Genomic DNA, 23,082 nt, shown 5'->3' with positions numbered 1-23,082 from the left:
TTAAAGTAATCAGTGTCTCTTTAATTTACAGTCTCCAAGAAGAAAAAACATTATCAACATCCATTTAAAAAAAGCAATATTCTCAAAGCAGGTGACACTTAAAACAGTCAAATGTGAATCCGAATCTGTTGGCCTGAATTGTACAAATAAGACCAGCGGATCCACAGCAAGGCACTAAAATGTAAATGTAATTCAATAATATTGGCAGTTGTCCAAACACAGATGAGCCTTATTCTAGACTTCAAGTCATTTAGTGATAACTCTTTTTACTCTGTTTCTGTTTTCTCAACAAATGCACATTTTGAGCCCTTTTCCCACAATGTTGACACCGTTGGACACAACTTACATAAGTGATTAAATCATCATTGACTTGTTTCGAAGCTCAAAGGAAAAACACATCAGTGTATATATGGGGGAATTCCTTTACGGAAGTTAAATTCTACGTAGCCAAGTACAATTATGTGTTTGGGAAAAGAGTATAATCACCACCAATATTATACATTGATTAGTGTTATCCACCATGAAACAAATAGCTACTGTAATGTAATTGTTAAAATGTTTAATGAGAAACACATAAGCCAGCTAGTTGTGTTGATCTGTTGGGTGTTGAAAAAAGAAGGATTGTAGAGCATAACCTTTGACCCTTTACAGTTTGGTCCCGTGTCAGATCAGGGTCTTTGAAGAGTGTTGCATTGACCGAACAATGACATTCTTATGTCAACATGACCTAGATAAGACACTGCTCAAAGCAAGAGCCTGTTTTTCCAGAACGTTTAACATTATTAATCTTGTAACCCACTCACAAAACATTTCTTCAGTTGCACAAGTATAAGGCACACGCTAATTTTTTTTTTTTTAAATTACTCAAAAATACAAATTTCTTTTTTTTGACTCACAGAACATTTCCACTTATCCGTAAAAAGCTAAAAATATGTAACTTAAATCCACATTTTTACGAGAAACATAAATTCACCCTTTAAACAGTGCATCTACTAGCTATGAGTTATATCCTTATGTGGAAAATTGTTATGTTTAAAGTAAAGTCAGAATCTTACGCTGAAATTAAAGTTTAAAAGAGCCGTAAAACAGTCCATTGTGCTGTGTAGAATCACAAAGTGAGATTGTTTAAAAGTGAAGAAGAAAATTAAGAATCTCAGCATCCTGCTTCACTGCTCAAGTCTTCTCCCCTTCGATTCCTCCATCTTTATGGTCCTGTTGTCTCTCCTCTTCCTGAGCGCTGCCTTGCTCCCCGTTGATCTGGAACTTATCATGGGCCCTTTTGGGGCTGTTGGTGTTGGGGCCTCCAGCAGCTTTGCGGATGATAAATCGAGCTCTTCCACGCGAGGCGCTTCCCCGTCCGCGCCCTCGGTTTTCAAACCACTTGCACTCTGCTTCTCGTTCTCTGTCGTCGTGCTGAGAGAAAAAGGATAAAGGGTTGTCATTTCCAAACTTGAATTATGGATTATACAACACCATGTGGTTAATTCAAACAAAGATGGGAGGGCTGAATGGATATCGACCCTACCAAGTAGTATTTTCTGCTCTTGGGAGTGAACTCTGGGTCCCAGTCTTCAGCTTTTGGGTCTACTTCCATGTTTGCCATGGCGTTGCTGTGTGAACTGTTTCCTTGATTATTGCCTCCGTTCCAGCTCCGACCGCGTATTCGGACTTGCTATAAACAGAGGATAAGGCAAGAATAATCAGCATTTTAATTCATATCAATTTAAGTCAAAATGTACAGTAGGGCTGTGCGATTATGGCAAAAATCATAATCACGATTATTTTGGTCAATAATTGATATCACAATTATTAAAAACAATCATCCATTTATTGAAAAAAAATGTGAACAATATGTTTTTAACAGTTGATTACCCTGAACTTTAAAGGTGGGGTAGGTCATTTTGGAGAAACCAGCTTGAGTGCGCTAGAATTTGAAAATACACAGCCGGAAAAAATCTGCCACTTCCTCACAGAGCCCCTCCTCCAACACACACGAACGCACACATGACCAATGAGGGCACGAGATAAGTTTGTGCACAGATGGAAGGCTGACAGGCAGGTAGGCCATCCAGTTACTTTAGCCGGGCCGGCTAAAATGATTGGTCGTGCTTTTTACAGCGCCACGGCTTCCACTGATGACATTTTTTAATGGATTTTTTGTCAAAGCACTTCAGATATTCATTGCTATCGGAATGTTAAGAGCATTCCATGGAATATAACAAAAAGTGTATCTCGAGCCGGTTTCTCAAATGTACCTACCCCACCTTTAAGTATGATTCACCTGAAAAACCAAAAAAATAATTAAAGAAAATTGTTTTATTTCTATTACGTTGTTTTCGTAATCGTTGCAAGCCAACATCATAATCGAGATTACAATATGATTAATTGCACAGTGAAAGTTGACACAGCCATTGCTCCAATCTCTGCTTTCCCATCAATCCAACATCATGTGTTAAACTTACGAATTCTCCACGAGGCCTTCCTCCTTCATCTGGTCCTGTTGACTCCGTTTGACCCAGTCTGCCTCTGTCAAAGGCTTTTTCTTTGGGATCAGACTTGCCATGGGGCAAATCTTCTTTTTGGGACTTAGAAGACGAGGAGGAAGAAGATGAGCTTGAGCGACTGCGCTTCTTTTCACTTTTCCTAGAAGGAGAAATGGTTCATTCAAAATCTTTCATAGCCAACTGTTTAACATGGAGAAAACATTTGTAGATATTTCAAAACATAACACGGCAGTTGCACATACTTTGATCTCTTGCGGCTTTTGGAGAACTTGTCCAAAGATCTCTCTCTACTAGAATCAGGGGACTCTCCCACATCTCTTCCCCGATCCTGTTTATACTCTCTGTCATGGCTGGAATATTTTTTACGCCGTTCAATATCCAAACGAAGATCCATTGGGTCCTCCTTTACTTTATCCACGCCGTCCTGAGCAAATCAAAAACAGAACACAACGTCGTGGATAGACTTTGGATTAGCATGTAGCTGCTATCAGTCGGCTCTAAACAGTGAGGTCCATGGGTATGGGGGGGGGGGTAACCTTGGTAACAGCCAGCTGGCATAAATAAAACCAAGCCATTCTGGAGGTAATTTTTTGCATGTTGAGGATTTCCTTAAAATCTGAACCATTCTTCAAAGCAAATGTTTTGGATAGATGTTCTGCCTTCACAGCAGTTTTTTTAACTTCGTCAAAAAATCAACTTCATAATACTTCGACTTGCTTCAGATAGGCAATTCATCACCGTCAATATTTAAGTCAGCTGTATTTTGTGTTAAAGTCAAGGGGTGGCATGGTCAGCTGGTCAGAAGGGTATATTTGTAAATCCTCCTTACTGGTGCATTTATGCTCGTGGGAAAGTCCAGAATCCAAGGCTCCACTCCAAGAATCTGATGCACTACAGCAACACATGGTCCAGCATTGTTTCACATTATCCTTGCTTCTTTGTCTTCCATGTATAACATGACTTCCATTTCCCGTATTTTGAACATCAGAGCATCACAGACATGGTTCTTTCAGGTATTTTAAAACCAAGTCTTTTAAAAGCAATCCCTGAATGTTCATGGTGATGTATTGCCTATTTCAAACAAGATTCAAGTCACTTCAAATGTATCATCACACTCATTTAAAAGTGTACACACTTCCTGGTTGAGTTATGGCAAAACGACTAGTATGGTTCTTTAACAATGGGGAAGAAAAAGAAGATAGGACTGTTCATGCTAATTGAGGTTCAATGTTTTAGTAGTTTTCACCCCTCATGTTTACAAATGCTTGACCATAAGTGTCCATGCTCGTCAATAAAGAAATACAGTGAGGGTTTACTCAGAAAGTTAGGCATGTAAATGTAAACACAGTTGCATAAAGGTGCTTGCTGTCGGTCATTTCCGTTCCTAATGTTTTTAAAGAATACTTACGAAGACAATTTCTTAGAGTCCTTTGAACAGCTTTGGCACAGTGACTTCCATTTCTGAACTTATATTCATTAGCCTTGGTCAGGCTTTTGCCCACAGTCTAAGCAATTCACCATGTGTGAAGGTGACATATAACAAACAACAAAGTCAAAGTGCCTTATTTTGCATTTGCATTTCATAGACTGTGCATCTCCCTCAAGGAAGGCCACAGGCTTTCAGAGAGTGCAGTCTAAAGGCATCTGGCTTGCTCATTCGTTTGCTGTTGTTTGCTTTTCCAACATAATTCATACTGCAAAATATTCAGTCACCTTGTAAGTGCCATCCTCTGAGCTTTTCATCGCCTCAAAAAGTTGAGAGTGTTTCTTAAAAGCTCTTGGTGAAACGTCAATTCTCCTGTGAGAAAGAAAAACAATTCAGACAAGATATTTGAATGCACATAATACAGGATCTATGGTACAGGGGCCAAAAGGACAAACTTGGCGACATTGAACTGCAGGGACGACACAAACAGACAAAGAAAAATTGGGTGAAAAAAACGGACCTCCACCAAGCATACGAAAAACAAAAGCAAAGATAGTGTGTTGATTTTCAGGTAGGAAAGGTGAGAGGAATACCTGAAATCTGTTAAAAGAGGGGGTGAAGCCACAGCACACTGAAGGTGAGTGGGTCACTCAATAGGCGACTCTACCTGTGTATCTCTGGGCTTTTTCTTGGCTTCATCAATTCCTTCTCTGCAGCTCGTCTTTGGAACATGGTGAATCGCTCGTTTATAGTCATTCCAGGGGATGGAGAGTGCTGAGCTGTGCAGGGAAACATTAATAACAGCAGAAGTTAGTGCTTTCTGTGTCTGTCTGATGCTACATTAAATAGACAAACCCAGATAGTACAAGCAGTTACTTTAATCTCATTAAACATGTCGTGTGATTAGATTACTCCACTGTGGACTCACCTTTAATGTGGTGAACGATGCTGACTATGTGTTGAGCAAACAGCTCAGAAGGGCTCCTCTGTAACTGAGGAGCCTGAACATGTTGAAAGATAGAGCGAAACTCCTGATCCTTTTTTGAGGACTGAACAAGATCCTGGGACAACTGTCGCTCCTCAGCTAAAATATCAGAGCTGAAAATGATAAAAGAAAGTTGTTAGTCTGTTGTTTTGGTTTAATATAAACAGAAAACAGTTCTCAGATCACATGGAACTGATACTGTTGCAGAAAATGCTCTTTTTGCCAATTAGCTTCTGCTGCCTCAGCTGGAGGTACAGATGTGACGTCTGACCTCCTGAGGACAGACCCAGTATGCTCACCTCATCAGTCTCTCTCCGAGGAAATCCATTCTGACATTTACTTTTGGTTCCTGTTTTCTTGAGGACATGAAAGGAGTGTCCTCTCCCCTGAGCTCTACGTCAGGGTTCCTCCGTGGTGGTGGTGGTGCAGGAGATGAGATGGAGGGAGAGCTTGTCATCTTCCTGGCTTTACCTGCCATGTCTGGTGACAGTTCCTCAAAATGTCCCGCCATCTCCCTCTTAGCGAGGGCAGCAGAAATTGCCGCTACTCTATCCTGCTTTCGACTAAGATATACATCTTCTGCTACCGAGTCAAGGTCACAGTTAGCAGCCTGTGAATAACTCACATGTTGCGATTTGCTAAAGCATTCATCAAACAGTTCCCGGGCTGAGTGAGTGACCCTGATCTTTGTCTTAGAGGACTCTTCCCCATTTTGCCAGTCTTTGTGAAGTGACTTTGAATTAGGCTTGACTATCATCTCCTCCTCTTCCTCGCCGTCAGCAGACAGAAAGGGAGAAGCTTTCAGAAAGCTGTTGAGAGACACTTCACCACCATTGTCCTCTTTGCATTTTCTTGACACTGAGTCAGAAATATTTGTGGGTGCTTTTCCATTCACTTTCCCTTTTTCCATTTCCACATCATTTGCTTCTGTGTTCTTGCCATTTTCCAGAGCTTTGGCTTTTTTATTTTGCTCTTCCAAAAACCTAAAGAAAGACAAAGAGATAAAGAACTGCATCTAACTGGGCATGACACGTGTGAGACAACAAATGAAACCAATCGATTATCTGAACAGATGTCATAAAAGGCCTTACAAATAGCTTTTACTCAAATGTTAAGTATTCAATCTAGGAAAAAATGATGTAAACACATGCAGAATTTCATTCAAAAACACTGTTGACAAGCATCATATTTTAAATCCCCCTAAATCTCAAACAATTCATTTGTTTGTATATCTATAGAGCTTGCATATATTGATAAAAGTGTGAAAATTAATGAATTAAAAGAGTAAACCCATTCTTACTGTCTGAAGGCAATGGAGATGGCAGTTTTATCTCCATCCAGGTATTCCTCGTTGGAGAAGAAGTCAAAGCTGGAGAGCATTGGATTTAGATCTTCATGTGAGGGTTTTTTTGTTGAGGAGGAACTACCCACCATCCTCCAGGAGGGGGCGCCATTGCTAATGTCCTTTGTGATTTTAGGGGAAGGACTAGACTGGCTGTTCTGCCCAACAATAACAGCATAGCTCGCCAGTGTGCTGGTTCTCTTTGGGCTGCAGTCACTAAGACCCTGCCAGTTCCCCTCAGCTTTCCCACTGCAGGCGCTTTCTTTGGCCTCTCCTGCCAACACCCCGACAGGCTCCGCTGGCTCCTCATCTCCCCCTCCTCCCTTTTGGGCCTCCTTGGAGACAGAGAGCTCCTCTTTCCCATCTTTGGCGTTTGGTTTAGTCAGCAACAAGGCTGGCTTCCATTTGGGAGAGGAGGAGTGTGAGGAAGAGGACGAATGCTGGGAGTGTCTGGATAGAGGCGAGGAGGATTGGTCTGAGTGGTGGGAGTGACCATGAGGGGGGCTTCCCGAGCGCTGCTGGGGGTTGTGAGAGCGTCCTCGTGCATGGTTTGGCTGCTGCTGCTCCTGCTGCTGCTCCTGCTGGTTTAGCTGTTGCTGCTGCTGCTGCTGTTGTTTCTGAGGGTACTGCTGCTTGTAGTTCTTCCAGTTGGGGCGGAAGTTGTTGTTATTGTTGTAACCACCTCCCCCGCCGCCACGCTGGTAGCGTCCACGTGGGAAGAAGCCCCGCCCCCGGCCCCTGAAGTTGTACGGCCTCCGGAAGCCGCGGTGGTAGCCCCGGAACTCACGCCCGTTCTGGTATCCCCTCGGGTATTTCTTCTCCCGGTTATGAGATGGAGAACGAGATCTTGACCATGACCGAGACCTGGAGCTGTGAACGAAAGGGAGAGGGTAAAGAAAGAACTTAGTTGCTGCCTTTTTTCTTCCAAAGATTAACAAAAATGTAGTTGTGTAGTTTTTTAGGAATGTAATGCAATCTAATACAGCACTATCTGAAACAGTATCTCCCAGCCTTTACACTTAACACTTTACATCGCTCAAGTGCAGTCTCTTACAAACATTTTCTGAGCAGACGGTAGGGCTGCTCAATTAATCGTATTTTAATCGCAATTACGATTTTGGCTTGCAACGATTATGAAAACAACATCATCGAAATAAAAGGTTTTTTTTTTTTTTTTTCAGTTGAATTATACTTAAAGTTCAGGGTAATCAACTGTTAAAAACAAACTGTTCACATTTTTTTTAAATAAATGGATGTTTTCAAAGTAAATGGATAATCTTTTTTAATAATCGTGATATCAATTATTGACCCAAATAATCGAGATTATGATTTTTGCCATAATCGAGCAGCCCTAGCAGACGGTGCATAAATTATAGTGACATGACGATATGATATAGCTCAATGAAATAAGACCATTCTAGTATAAACTGGTCAGTAATTAGTACAAATCTTTGAGGCATCGTAGACAGATGTGTATATAATCATAATTACAATGATAATCATTGGTCATGATATTGTGCTTGCAAATGACAGCTATTGAATGCAATGTTTGTTGTTTGTTGTTTGTGGTGGTTTTACCTGATAAATACATTTGAAAGTAAAACACAAACATACACCACGTATACATGCAGACTGGCTGTTTCACTGATAAAAGATTGGGACAGTAAAACCATAGACATAATCACTTAAAGCCAAATGCTATAGATACACCAACAACAAGAAACACTTATTTTGCCATTCAGAAAAGACTATAAACATAAGTTTGGTGAACCAATGGCCTACAGACATGCACACACTAAAACATATAAAGCATGTTCACATAATATGCATCCAACATCCATAAGTCGTTTGGAATTGATAAAACATGTGTAGGGACCAAACAGCCCACATGAGGAGCGCTGCATGGAGAAAGCAGACTTCACACTGTGGTTCTGGCCAGGCTGCAGGGACACACTTGGCCACATGGGGGCTCTACTGCACTTCTGATCAAAAGTCTTGTGTCGTCCACTAGCATGAACCTTAAACACAGTTTTAAGATTATATCAACGAGACAGTATGTTCTCTTCTTTACAACAGTGGTTTAATCAGCCCAACGTGCATTCTCCAAGCATTTCAACATAACTTTGGAATATATCAACGGAGCAAATCTAGTGTTGACGTCAAACTAGCCATGTTACTAAAATATGTTCTCTTCAGCTACTTCTTTAACTTTTCTACAACTGTCAATAAATAAATAAAACTCCACAGACAGTGTCCCTCCCTACTATACTTTTCATTTAAAAAACGTACTGAAATGGGAACGTATATTAAGAGGTTAGGGTTACAAAGCCTACTATACATTGCAGAACAACAGTTTAAATAGACAGCACAAAACAGCACCACACTACATGCAAATCAATGTTCAAACCATATACAAAGGCTAAAAACGCTTAGGACTCACCTAGTGTGTGTTTGCATTGGAATACAGAGTGAGTAAAGAAAGAAGCGCACTGAGCAGCGCTGCTCTCTCACAATGCGAGCTACGGATACTACATCTCGTCTGACCAACTAGTGGAGCAGAGAGTCACATGGAGCATGGAAAAAAAAAAAAAAGCTTCTACTCCAATCCTCCTTCTGTGCTTGCCGGGCTGTTCAACCAGTTTAGTGAGACTTTTAATAGCCTGACACCAACATGCTGCAGATATCCACATCTGAATAGTCTTAATGTAACATTTCAGCAAGAATCACTGTAACTCGTCACATCAATTAGATTTTTTATAAAACACCGTCTGCATCTGTGGCCTATTTGGCTACTGTGATTAAAGCAAGAGTACTCCAAATTGAATCAGATTTGTTGACAGGTTGTAGATGATTTGCCCAGAAGATGTAGCGAGATAAAATGTGTGTTTTGGGTTATTGTATTTTAATCTGTGTTTGTATACAACTTATGTAAATGTGTGTGACCACAAATCCATTTGCCTACGTGTAAGGTGGGCTCAGTATGAGAAAAAACATTAGATTCCTTTCACGTCCAGCTTTATGCCAATTCTTTAAAAATGTGCTGCCACACTGCCAGGAAATGAGCAGCCTTTGCCTTTTATTGCCATGCCACAGTTATTCTGCAGCAAGGCAGCAGAGTGAAGCCTTCGTTTCTCTTACAAACGTTTAGCCATCAGATAACCCCACATTTTTATCAAGCAAACCAACAAATGCTGCACTCTTGATTAAAAGCTTGATAAATGTTGTGATATGGCTCAGAGGCAGCCTATTATGGAAATGTTGCCTGCAGTGCAAGCTGGAATAATATTCACTCTAATTTAAGTAAATTCACAAACCGGCAGCTGAACTCTCTCTCAAACATCAATTTCCTCTCAACACAGAAGCCGACTCCAGAGTTTAAGTCCGACCCAAATCCATTTATACGCTACACCAGCTTTGTGAGTCCATGAGAACCAAAGTCATAAAAGTCCAAGACCAGACAACGTCTTGCAGATGGAAATTTAAAAAAAGATCATGTAGCTAACTACTTATTCTAACAGAACACAGACCTGCTTGGTGCCTTTCCCACTGTCAAAATTAAACTACCGGCACACACATCTTTACCATGCCAAATCTTACAAGCACATTGTATTCAATGTCAATTCCTCAGGACAGGGTTAACTAGATAGTTTGAGTGGAAAATTAGCTTGGCAGAAAATAAAGGATGATTTAATAAAACTGATGTCTGTGCATAACAAGACAGCACTTAGCCTGCTGCACCTGCTGCTAGTTGTTCTGCTTCTTCATCAGTCATTCATTCCTTAAGCATTAGCTGGGTTATGGCATTCATACAAACTATGAGACCTTTTTCAAGAATCCCCAAAGGCACAGAGGCATGGACTACACAAGCACAATGCAGCCAATAGCAAAAATATATTTGTTTGTTTTTCATAAAAGGGGTCTTTACCGGTAGTGGCGCTTCTTTGATCGGGATCTGGAGCGACTCCTGGAGCGAGAGCTGGAGCGGGATCTAGACCGGGACCTGGTGCGGCTCCGAGACCTCGAGGCGGATTTTGGCGATCTGGACATCACTGCGGCCAACCCTCAAACTGAAATACAACCGAGTTAGGATTCAATCAAATATACATTTGGCAAACAATACATGTCTTTTTTAGTAACCTTTTCAAGCCAATTGTATGAACAATTGAAAACATTTAAAGAGAGCCAAGGGTCAAACATTCACGAAAGGCAATATCCGACAGAGATTAGTCAACCGAGAGAGATTTCAAAAGCTGAGAGAAGAAACCGAACAGCTGTAAAAAAGGAAGAAGGCAATAGTGATGGGCATCCAAACAGAACGCGTTTTATTTAGTCTCTGATCATTTGCATAGAGGGCTGTCTTCTGGCAGTCATCAGCCTGCTTTGAGCCAACAATTAAATTCAAAGATACAGTTATCAGTAACACTAGTTTGTATACTCTGCAGAGGATATAGTAAATCACCAGAAAAATTATGACTGAATAATTAATTAATTAAAAGACCACACAGTTTCCAAATAAGGTGAACATAGACAGTATGACTTGTATTTTACTTTAAAGTCAGTCTCATGATGTCATGTCATTTCTTTACATAATAAACTCATACATATACGTGTCCTTAATCTCTAAGCCTCACCACTTCATCACATGTATCTTAAATGCACAATCCTTATTTAATATACTGTAATTTAAAACGTGTAAACTACACCCAACTTCGACAGCCGTTGCGAAAGTGAAGATAGTAAGATATGTGGTTTTAAATATTGAGCACAACTGACTAAACTGATCATTTTAAGGAAGTCATGAAAAACAACGTTATGGTATAGGCTTGTCAAATACAATCCAAAGTACCCAAAATGTAGAAGTATTTACAGGAAATATAAGACCGGTTTAGTGTAGTACTGCTTGGTAGTCTTGTGAGTTGGTTAATCCAAAGTGAGATACTTAAAAGTTCACCCGACATATGGAAAATAGTTTATTTCATCTGTGGCTACTGGACAATATTACATTTGCATGTTGTCAATGCTGTGAATCTGCTTCTAGAGAGATGCTCACTTTGAAATGAAGCTGCAGTCAGACCTCAGGATACTTTTCACTTCAAAGGATGTTCCTTTCGACTCGTCTCTATAGCATGTATTCCCTTCCAAGGTCCACGGGGCATTATCTCTGACACATGATCCTCGGGGTACGGTAAATGCCAGGGATCAAATCATTGATCTTTCATTATGAGAGTCCTCTTCAGGGACTTTGGAAGGAGGAAATTGCCTACTACACATGACTGGGATTTTAAAAACTGGCGCACGCTATCACATGGTGGTCCAAGTGTGCATCCTAGATACTATTTTGGAGAATCCTGAAATGGATCTTCCCCCACCTCCTCCTCGTGCTATATGAACTTCCCACTCCTGGCAGCTTGTTGTTTTTGGCTTTCAGAGAATCATTTCCTGAAGGTCTAGCCGCAACAGACCGTTGATTCAGCCTACTCTGCACATTTTAAGAATGGCATTCAGATGTGCTCCTTTCCAACGCATGGTAGCTCAACGGTAAAATAAATACATTGTAACAACCTTCCTAATTTTGCTTTATATTGAAGAGGAAGTGGGCCTTGGATTTGGAAAACTTTACTGGCTTATTCTACATTTGCTGTAATGCAATTACACCCAAAAAATGGCTGGAAATAGTCTTGATTGGGCGTCAGCAGAAACACTCTGTATACAAGACAGCTTCACAAAGCTAAGGTTTCCCAGCCAAAGCTAAAGTTTCATTACGATACTACATACTTTATTGTCCCCGTAAGGAAATTGGTTCTGGTCTCCATCCTGCAGTTCTGCATACATGTACATATACAAACATAATAAACATTAAAATACATACAGATATCATCACTCGTACACTGTTTGCACAAACACAATACACAGGCGCACCAAATGACAATGGCGACCTATTGCACAGCATTATGACTGTATGTAAAGTAGATGCCCATGAGAGAATGCCTCCCTGCCTTTCGTATTCAGTATTAAAAACTAGTTGGGGGAATTTAAAGGTTTCTATAGCTTTTCTCTAAAGCTCGATTGATAACCAGCTGCAGCTGTCCGCCTCACGCTGTGTGGTCGGCAGCCTAATCACCCAGATTTCAGCCTCTCTAAAAGGCTGTGGTAAGCTCGCTCTTTAGTCACTCACTACTCGATTTGAGCACAAACGGAGTTACTGACACACATGCACTCACACGTGTCTAACTATACTTGTGTTGTGAGGACTTCTAGTTCATTGTCCCTGATGTCTTCTTTCTTACTTTTAACACATCCAACACTTTATCAAATGCCAACCACAACCATGTGTATGTCAACCATTGAAGTTACATTTACTATTCTGGCAATTACATTTCTCAACTTTTCTCTTAATCCTATGATTTGATTTTTTTTTTTAAACCTTTATTTAACCAGATGGTCCCATTGAGATCATCAATCTCTTTTTCAAGGGAGACCTGTCCAACATGGCAGCAAGTAGGTTACAACATGAACATAAAACAACAGATAACACAAAAGGACATCGTATTACAGGGCTACATTCACATACCTAGAGACATAGACAAGTACCAACAGTATCAATTATCATTGCACCTATCCGAGCTTTAAAAACAGGCAGTGGAACCAATTTGCTCATTTTCAAATATTTTGATTCTGATAAGGTCAATGATTGCCACATCAAGAAAAAACAACATCTTTCCTGGTTTAAAGTCCAGACTTCCTGTCCCCGGGGGTTTCGTTCTAAGTTAGTTAATTATGTGATTATTGATTAGCCAATGCTAGTGTACGAGTCTGCAATACCAAGCCAATGCTAGTGTACGAGTCTGCAATACGTAATGATTTCTTACCAAAGAAAATCCCTTCTCACAAATATATCCTCCCAAACTTCTTTGACTGATATCGTAATGGACAAGTTTGAGGTTTTTGAACCAGGAACAACACAGTTAGGAACAACTTTCAAAACTAGAATAGCAGCTCTTTATCATTGAAAACACAGAATGGTGAATAGATGTGTTTGAGATAGTAAAACTAAATTAAACTGATGATGCTCTTTACATGGATATAAGTTCAACACACACATGATTAAGAGCACCCCTCTGGGTTTGGAGCGACAGCTGTTTAATCCTTATCAGCTGTTTATTTCATGTAACAGCAAAAGTATCTCTGATCAACAATGGTCACGCAACTTGATACACAGCTCAAAGCGTACGAGAAGAAACACTCAATCAACAACCCTATCATTAAGACTTGGATGCCAGAGCGCCAGCTGGAATCACATTTGCTATCTATATGTGCCCCTGAGACACCCTGCTCGCTATTTCAGAAAAGCCACAGCAACTGTCATTGGCACAATCTCTGGTTATTGAAATGTGGCAGTCCCTCTTTTAGTGCTCCCTTGATGCTGAGGCAGTTAATGGATAGTGGGGCCACTGGCAGAGCTGTTCAAGTCAAGATAAACCTTGTAGTTTCCTTTGTGGGTATCAAATTAAAAAAAAGGCATGTGAAAAGCCTGATTCATTCAGATATGTCTGAATGAGTATTGACTTAGTTGTGTTTGTCTTCAGGGAGCTACTCAAACTGCTTTGTCAGACACATTGATGACAAATGGTTGACCTTATGCAGAGAGGTCCTGCAACATTATTCTTTGCTTATCACCTACAATGACAGATGAGAACACCATTCAGCTTGGCATTGAACCTGGCTTAATGACTAGTTGCTGCTAACGCTCTGCTAGCTAAGGCAGTTGAATACCACTCTATTGTCAGCAGGTTTTTCGAATGTTTTTTTAGTCTTTTGGTCATTTAATTATGTTTGAACAAAAGTTATTCTTTACAATCAAACGTGTATATAAGTTAGCATCGGCCACTGCACGATTTCTAAGCCACCATTGCTTTGAGAACCCCCAAACAGCAGAGTGTTACTGAGGCATCCTCACACCGACATGCTTCTCAGTTGTCTGTCATCACAACGTTTTTGGAATTTTGCTGCATACAAAGGGGAACTCATCAGCTAAAGGTCCGCTCTATTTTAGTCAGCTGGGAACAGCTTGGCCAATGATGATATAGTGCTATGTTTCCAAAACGTGTACCGTTGTTGTTTGTGTTTTCCTGCGCCTTAATGTCTCTGCATGAAGCTGTTGGTGTTTATCTCTTTCATAGGAGTGGCATGTTGTTGAACTGGAATGTTTTCATTTCTGCTGTAGAGATGCCAGTAAATGTCATTAAAATGCAGAAATATAAATGTATTCTCAAAGGAAATGGCACAACCAATGTCAATGTTGGCAACAATTCCAAGCCACACACACCCAAAACGTTGATTTAAATCATCATAATATCCTCAAAAATAAAGTAGCACTCAAGTGAAACAAACTGTCCTCAAGGCAACTTCAGCAAGTGCCAGCACATGTGGGCACACCTTTTCATTGTGTTTGTTTAAGAGGATCAACCTCAACCAGGATCTGGTAGCCCAACAGGAAATTGCATGATAATGTTTTCAAAGATTTATTTGTCACTGGAAGCCAGAAATAGTTTCTCGTTGTACCTTTTGATGAGCATTCACAGGAAAACTGTCAACTCTTGCTGCTATACCTGCCATGTTGGGCTAGTTTCAAGATTTTAGCTGTTTACAGTAGGTGGATGGGCAACTGGGTGGAACCTGCAATCACCAGTCATTCACAGTCATTCTGCTAACCACTAAAAACAACTGTAATTAAACAACTCTTATACTGAGTTCCCCCTTGAAGCCTCTGGTGGTCTCAAGATCCACTTTGGAAATCACTGAACGGTCCATTTAACATTGTTCAAGATGCAAATGTTCACAATACTATGCTACTGAGCTTCCATACAATTATTTGACATAATTGAGAGACACCTTACTGCAAATATAATAAAGCCGGTAGAGTCATACTAGATGGATAGACAGTAGACACTGTATCATCCTGGAGTTTCTACATGTCCATCATAATGCATAATATCGCACCAATCAAGCAGAAATATAATAGAAAATACAAAATATATCAGCATAGTGCGCACCGACATCACATTGGGAGAGCATTCAGAAGGATGGCTTGTTGATATTTTCCCAAGTTGCGTGCAGAAATGTCTTTACGGTACAGAATTTCGCGACAAATTATGCCTTTGAGTGACTTTTTAAGCATTGAGGATGTGTGTGCTGCGCGACAACTCGTTTTACATGTTGCTTTCATGAAATTATTTTCCATTCAACTATTCCAAACCATAAGAGTGCACAGTAAATGCGTGAAAGAAGAGACTACTCACCGGTTGGCGTTGTCGTTCAGTGTTGTCGCGTCACATTCAGGCAGAACCGAGTAATATTGCAGAAAAGAGTATTTCTCCCTGGTCCTCTGTGTGTCTGTGCTGTGCGTAGTTAAAGTAAAGTGTGTGTGTATGTGTGTGTGAGGTTGAACGTGTGTGTGTCGGCCGGAGTCTGCGGTGTACAGAGAAAGGGGGCGTGACCGCGCGCGGCAGAGGTTGACGTTTCCTTCCGCCGACTGTCACACACACCCACACCCACACCCCCACACACACACACACACACACACACACACACACACACACACACACACACATCGCAGTGGAGTTCAGTACACCGTGGATTAAAGGACAAAAACTACAACTCCAAGACAGAGATATGTTTATGTCGTTTAAAGTTGATAGTGTGGAAGCAGATTGTGTGCAGTTCATTTTATTTTTAGGAACATTTAATATCCATAAAAAGAGATGGTCTGACTCCAAACCAAATGTTGACGATTTAACCAAGAACTGAAACAATATAGCCTAGTAACACTTTTAAAAACAGAGGCCATGTAGTTTACAAGTCACTCTAGTCTAGTGACTGAGTTCTTAAAGGGAAAAGACACATTTATTATCGTGGTATTGTGCATTCTTGAATTATTTTTGTTTTATAACAAAATATGATGTCCTTGTTCCTTTTGGCTCGCCGCCAGCTAACACCTTGCTCACTGTAAGCCGCTAAAGTCAATTTGTTCTAATAAGGCTAATATATTTAGGCTTCTTTTTATTGCCTCTGTATTAGCTACAACATTGGCATTTTTTCAAGGCCCATAGTGTTTATGTAATTGGCCAAAAAGGGTAAACATTTGTTTAATCTTGAGGTCATATAAAGGGAATGTTTCACTGGACTACATTACAGTAAGAGCTGTTTCTATTTTTTGTCCTGCCTTTTGACATACACGAGGGCTGTTAATTATTAGAGTTAACAATGTCAATATAATGCCGTCCAGAAAAACAGTAGTAGCCTACAGTACCTCAAGGCTAACATATATAATGTAATGAACACCTTTATGAGAGTGTAAACAAGATCTGAACACTATAGACATAAAAAGTGAACTGTAGTGGAAGAACAGTTGTATTGGATTTCATTGCATTGTATGTGTACCTGATAAAGTGTCCACTAAATGTGTATTTCAGTCGGAAATTATCTTAAGTAGTCAGCAGCTTCATCAGGATGTAGGGCTGCCTGGTAATAAAAACAAAACTTCTAGTAGATCGCAGTTGTTTTTGTAACTAAGCCTTTTGAAACACTAGGTTCATTCAACTCTCTGAATACAGTTACAGATCATTTGTGCTAGAGCAAATAGGAGTGTTTATGGATTTTTTCTTATCATCTACTGGTTTTAAAACGGCTGTATTTATTACCTAACTTCTGTTGTATAATGTGATCCACTTTCAGTTGACACACATAAAGCACTGCAAACACATTTAGATCCTGCGTGTATCCTGCGTTCTATAGAAGAAAACTGTATGTCAGCGGACTTTTCCAGATCCTAGGGGTCCAATGCTTTGCTCAGTGGAAACTCGGCAGTGCCCAGAGGTGTACTGGTATTCTCAAAGTCTCAAAGGGACTTGAGCCAGCCAACCTTCCTAAGCTGACTCAATAAAGACTAAGCTACTTCCACCCAGTTGATCTGTTATTGATCCCTTGGTTAAATTCAGAAGCTATCCGGCAGTGTTATATCGTTTTTTAAAAGGAAAGGCAAGACAAGTTTATTTATATAGCACTTTTCAACACAAGGCAATTCAAAGTGCTTTACAAAAAATGAAAGACATTAAGAAAATGGCATTTAAAATCAGTCATTAAAAAGAAAAGCTAATAAAATAAACATTAAAAGAAAAAATATATGGATAAAAGTTACAGTGCAGTCTAAGATATGAATAGTTCAATTAAAAGCAGCGACAAAAAGAAAAGTCTTCAGCCTGGATTTAAAAGTAGTAAGAGTTGCAGCGGACCTGCAGGTTTCTAAAAGGAAAAAGAAAGCTCCTCCTTTACTCGCTCCAAATGTTATATTATGCAATTTGTAATGAAAAAAGCTATGCTCCAATGTATAATACAGTGATACAACATATATTATACTGAAATAGAGCTTTGTGGAAAATGTGTACTTTTACTGAATACATTTTCGAATGCTGGACTTTTTAAACTGGTATTTATTCAAGTATTTAGTTCACCTCAAACAAGCTGCCTTTGTTACTCATTCTCAAATCTTTATATTAGTCATCTTTAGTTTGAAGAGTTTCGTAAACTATTTCATACTGGCGGCACCAGTCTTCTATGAACATAATTGTATTGGCATGGGTTTCAATATAGGGTTTCAGTGACTCATGATGTGATTCAAAGGCTTTTCTACCCTGCCATGAGTTTATTTTGGGGAAAAATACAAACACTTTGTATTATTTGGCCATGAAAGTGTTTGAATTCACAGTTACATATCATTGGTAAATGATTGAAAAGCTGCCTAGAGAGTGAAGCTTTGTCAAAGACTGTTTTCAGTTTGGAGTGAGGATGTACTTTATAACAAATCATCTGATATAGGATCTTTAATAATATTCCATTCATTTAGGAGAAGCTTGACGAGACTGTTGAATTGTTTGTGTTAAAGTCAGGAATGATGTCTCTCATCTCTTATCGTCTGGTTTTCTACGGTATACATTAATTATAGTCCAGGGTAAAGTTCATGTGGGTTCTAAACTCTTTTTCCTTCCCTTGGAATCTGCTACACAAAGAAACAACGATTAGATCTGCACTGCGTACAGGAGCAAACAGAAGAGTCTATCGCAGAGACTCCTCTCTCTGCAACAACATATATGATATGATTTGGAAAAAATAGTACTATTATTTTTTATTTCTGTCTAGACATAGTCAACTCACTGTCTAAAAAACGACATGGGATTTCTGGACTTCAAGTGAAGACATCCTCTGGTATTTGGACCTCTGATCCTTTCATTATTCCTTTAAATGTTAATGTAGACCAGACAACATTTATAGGGTGTTAATATTCTTAACCCTTATGTTGTGTTCGGTTCTCCCGTGACCCGTTTCAAGTTAAAATGATATAATAACTACGCTCTATTTTTTTTTTATCGGAACAAGGCTTCATGATATCCTCCACAACAACTATATAAACACTACAAAACTGCCAAGTCTGAAGGTCTCTATAATTTGGTGTTTGAGTCTAGGGAGACCCAGCAGAATTGTTTTGGGTGACTCGAGGTCAAATTTGGCACAATCAAGATTCATCTTTGACTTTAGACACCCCTCCCCCACCCCCTTCATCAAATGTAACAATATTTTTTCACAACATGCACCTGGTCTCCCCTCCCTCTGCCCCCCACGGGAACTCCACCTTTCTCAAAGAATATGTACACTAACACTGAACTCACATATGCACATGTACAATATGTGGTGTAATGTGTTTTGGGCCAACAGGATTGTACGGTTATGAATGCATTATAAGTTAGTTATGATGTAGTTAAAACAATATTGGATGATAGTAATTTGTTGAGTGTTTTGGACTGAAATAAATCATGGGTAAAAATTGACCTGCGATCACCATGAACGGTAACAGCTTTTGAACACAACACAAGGGTTAAAAGCTGCAATAAGAAAGTCTTCCGTGCTGAATTAACAGAAGCTTAATGTTAGACTCATGTGGCTTTACAATTATGTGCTTGTCTGCATGGGGATGGGAGCGTCTCTACAGAGTGTACTTTTAACCTAAGAAGTGCTCTTTTTTTAACCAAAAAAACTCCTGTGTATGTCAGTTATTTGACCAATTGCATAAGTAGCAGAAGGTATGTGCTTTTATCCCATACCCTTGCTTATTACACGCACCTACATATAGATGTCGAGGAAATCTTTCATCTCCCTGTCCCTCCAGGAATAATGTGTTGGCGAAAACCACAGAAGTGTGTATTTGCATTGGAAATTCATTTGCTCATACCTGACTTTGTTTGCAGATTCCACTGATACATCCTGCAAGTACCACTGAATACTCATTTGATTAATTCAAAATTAGACGAGCTGTAAAATGACACAGTAAAAGAAGTCAGCTGCAGTAGGCAAAGTGCAGATCAGAAGCATCAGGGTGGATGGACGATGCACGAGAGATTAAACAGGAAGTGGCATGTTTTTCATACATGTATAGGTCAAAGATACAAATCTCTCACTTAACTAAGTACTCTACTTCCTAGGAAACAAGTGCCTAGATGACCATAAAGCTAACTGAACACTACAGCAAATGATATTTCAAAACAATTCCTTCCATCTAAAGCCATCACCTGATCAAAGCTCAGTTTAAACAGTTTTACAAATTAATTTTTTCATTTGACATTGTTGATATAATTGTATAATCCAAATCCAAAAAAAAGAAAGAAAAGAAAATTAAAAAAATTAAAAAACATTACCATCATCTTCAGATTGTGTGGCAAATGTTTGAATGCAAACCTGTTCAAATCTTTCAGAATTCACTCACTAATAATCCAATGACTCTAAAAAAAAATGGTTCCCATCGTCACATCTTGTGTGCTACTGTTGCCAAATTATAATCATAATGTAAACCATTTTCTAAATAGATTTTTCTTTTTGTATTTAAAGTCACAACCTTCTACTTTTCAGTTACAAGCAGTATAAACCATATTCTAAAAGGATTACTAGCCAGTTTTTAACCTTGACACAGTCTACTGAAAGTCAGTCCTGAGATGGCCCCTGCCTAAGCATCTACATTTTGCCCTGTGGCGCCTTCCCATCCATCTCTCCCCTGTTCGCCCCCCATCATATCGCCACTGTCCAGACACCAGGCAGGTTATTTTGGGCGATCCCTCTGACACCACTTTCTCCCTCTGTGCCGGTATAAAAGGGTTCATACTCCCTCCTACTTTATATCCGTCCCACCTGTTGGCGCTGTCCGTCTCCTTGCTGACATGCCTGAACACACAGATCTTTATCATTACTTTTAAGTAATTACGGCACCTTAAATCCCCCCATGGCTGATGGACTGTGGACGACCTCGAGTCACATGTTGTTGCCTTATTAGGACAGTACTTGGTTTCTCAGGATTTGTATTTAAATAAAACTTGAAAACACATTTACTGGAATAACCCTTCCAATATTTATTTTTTCATTATTATGGAGGATAATTACTTTGCAAATAAGTCACAGGATGTTTAGATTTTAGTTGAGATGGATGTCAAAGCTTTTTCGTAAATATACTAACAAAAGTCACTTTGCATAGGCATGTCTTTTTGTAAAACCTTTGAATCTCAGAGGCAGTTTTGGTGAGCAAAGACGTTTTGGCAGATACAAACAGGCAGTTGTTAGGCCTTTCTTTGCCAACCCTGTTGCATAATAAAGTCCCATCTGGTTGCAGTTATCATTCTGAAGAGCCAAAGTCTTCTTAAATGGCTTTCTTTGGCGAAATCAATGTCTAATTCATGTTAAATGCACTCTGTTGGCAATTTAAGCAAATACTATTTAAAACAAAGCTTCTATTGTTTAATAGATGAACACTCTGTTTGTCTATTATAAAATAACCAAATCCTTTCCACTCCATGCTGTTGAATCATCTCTGCTTGCATGGCTTTATTCAATATGACTCAGCAGAATGAGTCTGTGTCAAATCCCACATTAGTTTCAAGTTCTGTGTCGACTCACTTTTAAAATATGAAACCCTGGCACTGGCATTCAACTGGCCGTTTAACAGCTTTTCCACCGAACACTAGGATCCAGAGGTCAACTTCAAAAGAAAAGTTGAAACGCATGCTTTGAGTTTAATGTGTTTAGGAAATACTGCTTATATCCTGGCAATAAAAAGCTCAGATTTTAGGTGGGTTACGTTTCAAGATCTCTGCTTGGGTTGTGTAAGTGTAATTCAACAATAAAAATGCTTAGTTACAAGAAAAAAATCTGCCTTGTAAAGTAAAAATAAGTATTATCAGAAAATGTAATATTAGAGACAAAAGTAGATATTCACATTAGATAGATTTGTATCAATGTATATATATATATATACTCGTATGTAATCTGAAATGTGACTTAATGCAGTAGCTGTCACGCTATTGTAGTATAATAAAAAAAAGTATAATTGCCTCTAAAATGTAAGGAATAGAATTACAAAGGAGGATACAATGGAAATACTTCTGAAAAATTAAAAGTACAGTTTTAAGGCAAAACAGAGCTTGCATTTCACACTTGTTGAAAATAACAAGTGACACATAGCAAAATCAGTTAAATTAGATTTTTGTTCCAAGGTTATAAATCCTAAAACACTTGTATCTCCGTCACACCTAGTGTTTACGATCATATGTATTTTGGGGTTTCATCTGTAGTTCATTTTGGTACCTTCAGCTTCCTCACCCGATAAATGATCATATTTGGCCAGAAAGTGAAAAGACACTTGCTATGCAACCATCATCTTTACCGTCACCATCAGCGTCAGGTTATCAGACACCTGTCCTGCACAAGATGGATGGTTGTCCTCTTTGTTGTCAACACAGCTGACCCAAGGGGGTCCAAAAGATGGATAGATAAGAGACAGCTGCTTGTGGCTCCAGAGGGTTCCATGACCCCTGTCCAGAGACCATTATCGCCTTCTAGATGTTTGAATCCCACCCTCACCCATCAGACGTCAGCAGTAGAAGAGAAAGGTGAGAACCAACGAAGGAGCTGCTTTCTCAGGGCTTTAAAATAAGCTCTGATTATGAGAACTATGAGCATTTGATTAGTAGACAAATGATGGGAGTCATAAAAATGGGGCACAGCTTTACAAGTGTTTGAAATTAACTATCAAGGACAGTCTGTCCCTGATATACATGTGTTTATAACGAGTCTAAGACAACACAATGAATTTGTTTTTCTTTCTTTCACCAAGAATAAGAGGCTGTATTGTCTGGGACCAACATGTTCTTCTTTTTTTTTCATTGCCACAAGTTGTTTATGGACTCATTGAAGCGACCGAGAGGAAGACTAGCATGTTTAACTTATTTGCTTCAGCAACTGTTTTAAAGGTTGTGGACACAAAAGTGTAAATAAAAAGATTGAGTCATAATGCAGAATCAAACATTATGAATATATGATCGCAGGTTGTTTTATTTAAGGACTATTGAATTACATTGCTGATTTTATTGTACTCTAATCTACTTTAATGACCAGTAGATGTATTGGGATTCAAGCCACAGAATCATTTTGACTGTGAAAGTATTGTCTTCTGAAGAGGCATTTTTCAGACCTCAGACATTTTAATCATCTTCTTCTAACATTGCAATGAACTTTCTTAGATTTGTTGATCTGTTATTGCTTATATATTTGTGTAATTAATTAGATGTATTGAAAATCCATAGCCTTCAATACTGTAAGTAAAAACCAAAACATCGAGCTCAGCCACATCATCACATCATTGTTTTTATCTCACAATGTCACAAAGCTAAATCATACATGTTCTTGTTCAGATTAAAATGTAGACCTTTGTATATTTCAATGTACCGATTTA

The 23,082-nt window shown here is 39.3% G+C and overlaps 1 protein-coding gene and 1 long non-coding RNA gene across 3 annotated transcripts; one reads left to right on the top strand and one right to left on the bottom strand.

The window, feature by feature from the left end:
• Positions 1 to 15,729, bottom strand: thrap3a (thyroid hormone receptor associated protein 3a). 2 transcript variants are annotated; one of them, XM_034233092.1, is made up of 11 exons: positions 15,557 to 15,729; positions 10,183 to 10,324; positions 6,216 to 7,127; positions 5,215 to 5,898; positions 4,859 to 5,028; positions 4,598 to 4,709; positions 4,218 to 4,302; positions 2,747 to 2,928; positions 2,463 to 2,643; positions 1,526 to 1,672; positions 1 to 1,413 (listed from the first exon to the last, which is right to left on the bottom strand). In XM_034233092.1, the coding sequence occupies exons 2-11, from the start codon at positions 10,302 to 10,304 to the stop codon at positions 1,174 to 1,176; spliced, it is 2,835 nt and encodes a 944-aa protein (XP_034088983.1). In that variant the 5' UTR covers positions 10,305 to 10,324; positions 15,557 to 15,729; the 3' UTR covers positions 1 to 1,173. The 2 variants fall into 2 exon arrangements, with proteins under 2 accessions (XP_034088983.1, XP_034088976.1); XM_034233085.1 differs by lacking the exon at positions 15,557 to 15,729 and adding an exon at positions 10,395 to 10,546 and having other exon boundaries at positions 1,123 to 1,413.
• LOC117557309 lies at positions 7,021 to 11,106 on the top strand. The gene is made up of 2 exons (XR_004570689.1): positions 7,021 to 7,147; positions 10,173 to 11,106. It is a non-coding gene; the product is annotated as an uncharacterized LOC117557309 (long non-coding RNA).
• Positions 15,730 to 23,082: the final 7,353 nt, after the last annotated feature.

Source organism: Gymnodraco acuticeps, unplaced genomic scaffold (assembly GCF_902827175.1).
Source record: "Gymnodraco acuticeps unplaced genomic scaffold, fGymAcu1.1, whole genome shotgun sequence".
NCBI lineage: Eukaryota > Metazoa > Chordata > Actinopteri > Perciformes > Bathydraconidae > Gymnodraco > Gymnodraco acuticeps.
This window is presented reverse-complemented; position numbering and strand designations above follow the sequence as displayed.